The sequence below is a fragment of the Episyrphus balteatus genome, chromosome 1 (assembly GCF_945859705.1).
Source record: "Episyrphus balteatus chromosome 1, idEpiBalt1.1, whole genome shotgun sequence".
NCBI lineage: Eukaryota > Metazoa > Arthropoda > Insecta > Diptera > Syrphidae > Episyrphus > Episyrphus balteatus.
The window spans coordinates 75,832,922-75,840,553 of NC_079134.1; the positions used below are offsets into that span (position 1 = coordinate 75,832,922).

At 36.0% G+C, this 7,632-nt stretch overlaps 2 protein-coding genes across 2 annotated transcripts; both read left to right on the forward strand.

The window, feature by feature from the left end:
* Positions 1–1,814: 1,814 nt before the first annotated feature.
* Positions 1,815–2,480, forward strand: LOC129906826 (uncharacterized). The gene has a single exon (XM_055982768.1). The coding sequence runs from the start codon at positions 1,815–1,817 to the stop codon at positions 2,478–2,480; it is 666 nt and encodes a 221-aa protein (XP_055838743.1).
* A 35-nt stretch (positions 2,481–2,515) lies between these two features.
* Positions 2,516–5,146, forward strand: LOC129906835 (uncharacterized). The gene is made up of 4 exons (XM_055982780.1): positions 2,516–2,528; positions 2,578–2,946; positions 3,093–4,064; positions 4,293–5,146. The coding sequence occupies exons 1-4, from the start codon at positions 2,516–2,518 to the stop codon at positions 5,144–5,146; spliced, it is 2,208 nt and encodes a 735-aa protein (XP_055838755.1).
* The last annotated feature ends 2,486 nt before the right edge of the window (positions 5,147–7,632 follow it).

Here is a 7,632-nt window from a genome sequence, read left to right on the forward strand (position 1 = left end):
ATATTTTTTCGTAAAATGTTGCTTTTGTAATCCAAATCAGAAGCGCAAACTGGAATTTGCTAAAGAAACCACTAAGATTTTGAGATATCAAAAATTTCTATTTCAATATCTTTGAGAAAAGACGATAAAGTACGGCGTTTTGAGATTGCGTAAGAAAATTTGCATAATTTAACGGTGATGTGATTCGACGTCAAAATACCAAAAAAATGATTTGAACAATTCCGAATTGGACTAAAATCCGAAAAAAAAATGTATTCCAAACACAAACAGCCGTTTCAGAATTTGGAGGAGGCTTGAGCATCTGAGTTGCCTCTAAATCTCTAAGATTTACGAACAAGTTTTAGTTAATGATGTACATTACGATGAAATCAGCTAAATAATAACATGATCTTGGAGGCTTGGGGGGGGCTAGAGCCCCCTTCCCTCAATACGCCGCTGTGAGCAAAGGTCGAGATGTGGTTTTGTTTTAATATTTAACTAGAGTAAAAAGAATTCTTTGTTTTTATCGACTTTGTTTGTCGTTTTGTAATATTTTGAGGTTTAAACGTTGTATAATATATCATCAGCACTTTTCTTCAAGTATGAGAACAAACCGAAATTTTAAGTTTCACGAATCTCGTATTCCAATTTCCATTTATAAAAATGTTTGTTCTCACGCTTGAAGTAATTTGTGCATGCTTTGCAGTTTATTCATTGTCAGAATTGTCTGTTTCTAATTTAAATAAAATTGAGTCGTTTCCAAACCATCGAAGGTGTCGTGTCTTTTTTATTAATTCGATTTATTTTCTGATTGTGTTGCATTGAAATTATTTTAATATTGTGGATTTAACATTTTTGGCGACCGTGACAGGACACTAACTAAGAAAGCTTAGTTGCCTGTAAAACTAAAATATACAGTTAAAAAGATTTTTTTTTTGTATTGTCTTTATAAACGGTAGTGTTTGTGAACAAAAAAAAAGGGTCTTGAAAGTGCTCTGGCAATTAAATCCTTGTTTCAATAAGAGATAGTGTCTTGTGATTGACAACCTATAAATAGAATAAAAGTATTAACCGTTGAAGTGCTTTAACTGTGAAAAATAAATTCATATAAAATAAAATCAAAGTTTGAAGTGTAAAAAATGGCTGAATCAGAAAACTCTGCTTCTGAAGTGGACTTGGAATACTACGCATCACTACAAGAAAAGGTAGGTGATGAGTTTTGTCGGTTGAATCGGAATTACTTTAAAGATTATGAATCAAGGAAAACCTTGAGTTATCTAATACAACGTCGAGATAAATTAGATCAACAATGGAAAGTCTTTGATGAGACCGATAGTATTATCCGCGATAAGTTTTCTGACCAATTAGAACATCCATATTTTAAGAACGACTACTATGAAGCCATACTTAAAATAAAGGAACGTTTGCTTAGTGACATAAACAGTCGAATTGAAAAACAAGAGAGCGAGTCTGAAGATACGCACGTTTACGCAACGATTGCCAACAAGATTACTGGAACAGTTCCTAAGGGAACTGGAAGTGTACCACCAAAAGCGCCGGAACAAAAAATGAATACAGAGCATATTCAAAAGGTTAACACAGGGGAACCTAACATTCAACCACCGGTAATGACTGTTAAGGATAGGTTTAAACTACTAATAAACATCCTTGACAAGTCATTGGAAAAAGTTTCTGCTGAACTTAGTCAAGGACGAAATGACAATTTCTGCAAAATAAAAATAAAATCCATTGAACAAAATTGGACCGAAATAATGGATATTTTTAAAACGATTGGCGAATATGCATCTGTGGAAGATATCTAGATTTATTTCGACATGCAGGATCGAGTTGAGCTAGCACTGATGGAACTATGCGAACAAATGGAGCATCCCAAGGCCATGAATCGTTCAATAGAAATGCCAATCGGTGCGACAATGAAGCTGCCAAAAATAGAACTGCCAAAGTTTGATGGAAATTATCTTAATTGGAGGCAGTTTTATGACCTTTTCAAGCAGTTAATACACGATCAGCCGATCCCACCTGCTCAAAAGTTGTATTTTTTACGTGCGAATGTCACTGGAGACGCACATAGTTTAATACAACACTTCCAGCCCACTGACAAGAATTATGATGTGGCATGGAAGACGCTTGTCGATCGCTTCGATAATAGGAGGCTGTTGTTAACAGCTCAATTAACAAAACTGCTGTCTCAATCACCAGCAATTGGAACGGCATCCAGTATCAAACGTATGCATGATACCACAAAGGAAGGTATGCAGGCTATATCAAATCTGGGATTTGATACAAGCAGTTGGGATCCGATTATTGTTCATCTGATCCTTCAAAAACTGGACAAGGAAAGCAGAACACTTTTCGAACAATCATTGGATGATCCTCGGAGTAGCCCTACTTTAGACGAGTTACTCAAGTTTGTTGAATCCCGCTTCCAGACATTGGAAGCTATTTCTAGCCGAGATGACAGAAAGAGACATCTGCATTAGTTGCAGCAAATAGCGACAACAGTATCAATTGCGCTATGTGCAATTCAGGTACCTAATCATAAAATTTATAATTGCTCACAGTTTTTATTACTTTCAGATCTGGACAAGGATAAAGCTGTTAGAAGACTGCAGTTATGCAGAAACTGTCTCAAAGTGCGTCATCACGCCCAATCATGCCAGTCTCGAAGATGTCAGCGGTGCGATGGACGACACAACACGCGCCTTCACCACTTCCAATCGACTAAGCAATTCGATACAACAAAATCACACTTCAACAAAGAACAAAACTACAAAGGAGAAGATTCTTCAAGTCAGCCGCAGCAGCTGATGAACAAAGCAGAAAACTCTATAAAATTGAGCACAAATATAAACAATCAACAGAACCACAAAGATTCAACAAGTCAGCATGATCAGCCACAGCAGCAGATTATCAAACCAACAGAAATTCCTACAAAGGTTCGTTTTGGTAAGCGTTATAAAAATTTTTAAAATTCAAAAACAGCAAATACGGCTTCTGAGTCGAAAGTGAAACAACGTCAGGTATACCTTGCTACTGCGGTAGTTAACGTCATTTCTTCCTATGTACCCCTTGTCGAGCAATGCTTGATTCAGGGTCTCAGTTGAACTTCATAACTACGGCCATTGCTAATGAGTTGGGTTTAAAGAAACGTCGAGTTAATATTCCAATAATTGGGATAGGGGGTCAAGGATGCAAATCAGATTTCGTTACTGAGTTAACATTTGAGTCGAGAACGTCTAGATTCCAGGCAACTATTGAGGCAAGCATCATGCCCCGCATTACCGATTATGATTCAAATGCACAAATCGATATATCTCTCTGGAAATTACCACCTAATATAATATTAGCAGATCCTGCATGCTTTAAGAATCAACGTATAGATATGTTGCTAGGTGCGGGTATATTTTTCGAGTTATTCATCCCAGGAGAATTCAAGATATCCAATGATCTTCCCTTGTTACGGAACACAAAGCTTGGGTGGGTATTAGCTGGAAGTGTACCAACAGACACAAAAATTTCCGCTAATTGTCATATTGCAGCAGTTGTGCGAAAATTCTGGGAAATAAAAAATCACGATACTCCCTCGATTGCCATGACCAGGGAGGAATATAATTGTGAAGAACATTTTCGAAAAAATATAAGATTAAATGATAGCAACCAGTTTGTAGTGCGGTTGCCATTTAAAGAAGATCCAAGTGTTTTCTTAGGAGATTCATTTGAAGTAGCAAAAAGACGTTTTCTGGCATTAGAACGAAAACTAGAGAAAAATCAGGAATTAAAACAATTATATGCAAGCTTCATGCAAGAATATGAAGATCTTGGCCATATGAGTCCAATTGATGAGAGCAAACTGTGCAACACTCATTTTTTCATCCCTCATCACTGTGTTATGAAACCAGAAAGCACATCAACAAAGCTTAGAGTTGTTTTCGATGCATCAGCTAAAAGTTCTTCTGGGAATTCACTTAATGACAGTTTAATGGTTGGTCCAACAGTTCAACCAGACTTATTTTCTATTATTACAAAGTTTCGAATGCACAGATATGTATTCACGGGTGATATAAGTAAAATGTACCGACAGGTTTTAGTTGATCCTAATGTTAGAATGTTGCAACTAATTTTGTGGCGACCAGATTGCAATAGCCAGTTGCAGATATACCAGTTAAACACTGTAACGTATGGAACGGCATCAGCTTCGTTTCTAGCCACTTGATGCTTACTTAAGCTTGCCGAAGATAATGAAGAGAATTATCGTCTTGCTTCCCAGGTTATAAAAAACAATTTCTATGTAGATGACTGTCTTACAGGTGCTGAGACATTAGAAGATGCTAAAAGTTTGCTAACAGATGTTGCCAAAATCTTAAAACAGAGGAATTTTGAGCTAAGAAAATTCTGTTCTAATCATCCAGATATATTGCAGAGCGTTCCTGAAGAGCAAAAGGGACAACTTGTTGCGTTTCACCAATCTGAAGTGATTAAAACTTTGGGACTGATCTGGGATCCTGCATTGGATGCATTTAGATTTAAATTTGACCTTGATGAAATTAATGAGAATGAGAAAGTATGCAAACGAACCGTACTTTCCAACCTTGCAATCTTATTTGATCCTCTGGGTCTTCTTGCACCAGTCATAGTTCTTGGTAAACTATTTTTACAGGAGTTATGGAAAACAAAGTCATCTTGGGATTATCAGCTCCCTGAAGATCAAGCTAACAAATGGCTTCGTTACTTCAATAGTTTTTCGATGTTAAAAGATTTAAGCATCCCTAGATATGCTTCTTGTCCTAGCAAAATGAAAAACGTTGAATTGCACGCATTTTCAGATAGCAGTCAAAAGGCCTATGGCTCTTGTGTGTATATTAGATCCGTTGATGATAATGAAATTATTAATTCACACCTGCTTTATTCCAAATCAAGAATTTGTCCTCTAAAAGTCACAACCATAGCTAGATTGGAACTACAAAGAGCTGTTCTCATGGTTGAATTAGTAGCTAGATTACTGCCACTATTTTCTAATGAATTTAGAAGAGTTTGCTTCTATACTGATTCAACTACAGTACTAGCGTGGATTAAATCACCTTCCTGTACATGGGATACCTATATGTCGCAAATAGAGTGGCTAACATTCAAGCGAATACGGATATAGAGCAATGGCATTTTGTTAGAGGAAACATTAACCCAGCGGATATGGTATATAGATGGCTCGATCTTCCAACGCTCTTAAATACATCAATCTGGTTCAGAGGACCAGACTTTCTAAACACTTTTGACATATTATGGGAAACAATTCCTGAGTTTGTCCAAGAAGATATTCCAGAACGTCGAAAGATGAGATCGGTCTTAGCAGCGTCAGTAAATACCAATAACGACTTTGGAATAGAACGTATACATCATAAAAATTTTTATTCGTTGCAAAAAATATTGGCCTATTGTTTCCGATTTTATAATAACTGCAGAAAACATAAATCATTCAGAAATGGAGGTCCATTAACAGTAAATGAGCTGCAGCATGGTGCACAAATTATATGGATACATGTTCAAAAGAAAGAATTCCCGGAGGAGTATCATTCTCTTCAAAAAGGTTCATGCGTACAAGTAATAATAATACGTTTGTATTTGGTATATGATATTTTATTCGAATCTCTTTAAAGACTGAAGACTTAAGTTCTAAGCTAATTCTATTCTACCCTGCTGCTGGTGCAGCAATTATAATATTTTGCAGCGTGTGCAAAATATCACATTGCTTTCTATCTTTTTTGTGGCTGACGACGGTGTGAACGACTTCGTTTATAGAAGTCGTTGTGTCAGCATATAATGTTGTATGTCGGCGATGATATTGACGACGCGACGACGACGACGACGACATACACGACCGTCGCTTCCGCTGACGACCTAGGAGATCGTGTTAACTCCTCCCTCACTTAAATGAAGGCCGTCCTCGGTCTTCTTCAAGGCCTTGATCATGTTTTTTAGGTCGACTTTTCGACGTCGTTCGTTTTGACATTGTTTCAGTCTAGCAGAAATGTAAATTACTCCAATGATCGAAAGAGTAACGCAGGAGGCTATAAATGGGTGAGTCGTCAATTTGGTTTTCATTTCACCAATGTAGCGTAAGTTGTCTTCGTTTAATTTATGCAAAAACGGTAAGCTCAATATTTCCATATGACCGGTAATATTAACAATCGATGATGTTGCACTAATCGGATGTTTCTTCTGAATGTTGTTGTAATTAACAAATTTTGTTCCATTTATTGAAACTTCATCATCAAAAGTGAGCAAGTATGTCCCGTTGATAGCTATTTCAGTATTGTTGGCCTCCTTTATAATAACATGGTTGTTATTTATAACAATAATACCCTCATCGATTACAAACACTGCATCCCTATGATCTGGTTCTGTATTGCAATGCGCTGTTCCACCAAAGTGCAGTTGTTGAGCACATGTCTTGATAGAAACTTCCTTACAGAATGTAGATGCTGTTGTTTCTACACAATTTTCTACTGCCAGTACATGTTTTCCGCATTCTGCAACCACATTATTGCCGTTGAAGTATATAATTTTACCTTTATGCGCAACAGGGAAGATAATAACCTTCTTACAAACTATCTTAGGTTTAGGATACTTAATTATAAAATGCAATACATTTTCATTTTGCAAAATCTTAACACTAGAGGCTTCCATTAGTTCTACAATGCTTATGTTTACAAATTTTTCGTTTATTGAATTTAAATCAACATCTTTCAAAATTACTGGGTTTACAATTTTTTGCTTTGCAAGTGTTATTGAGGTTATAAGATTTTGTATTTCGTTAATTATAATTCTGTTCCTTGCTAACAAGGTTTCATAAAGATGGAAGGTGTCAATTTGTTGTTTTTTTGAGTTTGCTAAAATACTATTGACTGTGTCTGAAAGCCTGTTAATTTGTTCCCGGTACCTTGTGTTGATAATAACCTGTCTATTATTCGAATTAACTAATTGATCCTGGTTAAATTTAATTTTCTCGAAATCATCAAAATCAGGAGTACCGGCCACAATTTTGAGACCAGTTCCCAAAAAATTAAGACTCCTAGCGTTTCTATGATGAATGTTTATACTTTCGATAAGTGTTTCTAAATGGCTTATATCTATTTCCAGGATTTTACGCATAGGCGACTGCGGAAAAAGATTAGTCATGTTCTTTGACTCATCTACTACTTGTCTGTAGGCTGTTAGATTCGCTGAGTGGCTTAAATAGCCGTAGACTTGCCAGAGAATTACATCACCGTCAACTATTGGTATATAGTTCGAATTGGAATAATTTATTAATTTTCCTGTCGCAGTCGTCATCAATAAAAATAGGATAATCCTGAAAGATGTCGGTTTCTTTAATAAAATCGTTTTTTTTAAGTTTTGATTGTAAAATGTAAAAAAATTTTAATAAATCATCTATTTGAGATTGTCCTTATGGACTACTCTTCCTTTAATTAAAACTGTGGTCCCTAAATCAGCTTCTACTTTTTCTTCTACATAAAGTGGAGTTAGCTTGTTTCCTAATCTTCTGTTCGTCTTCACTAGGACTCTTTCTCCAACATTGAAAATTCTATTTTTCCTTGTTTCATTTTCTCTTTGTAATTGTAATTCTTGAGTCTTTTG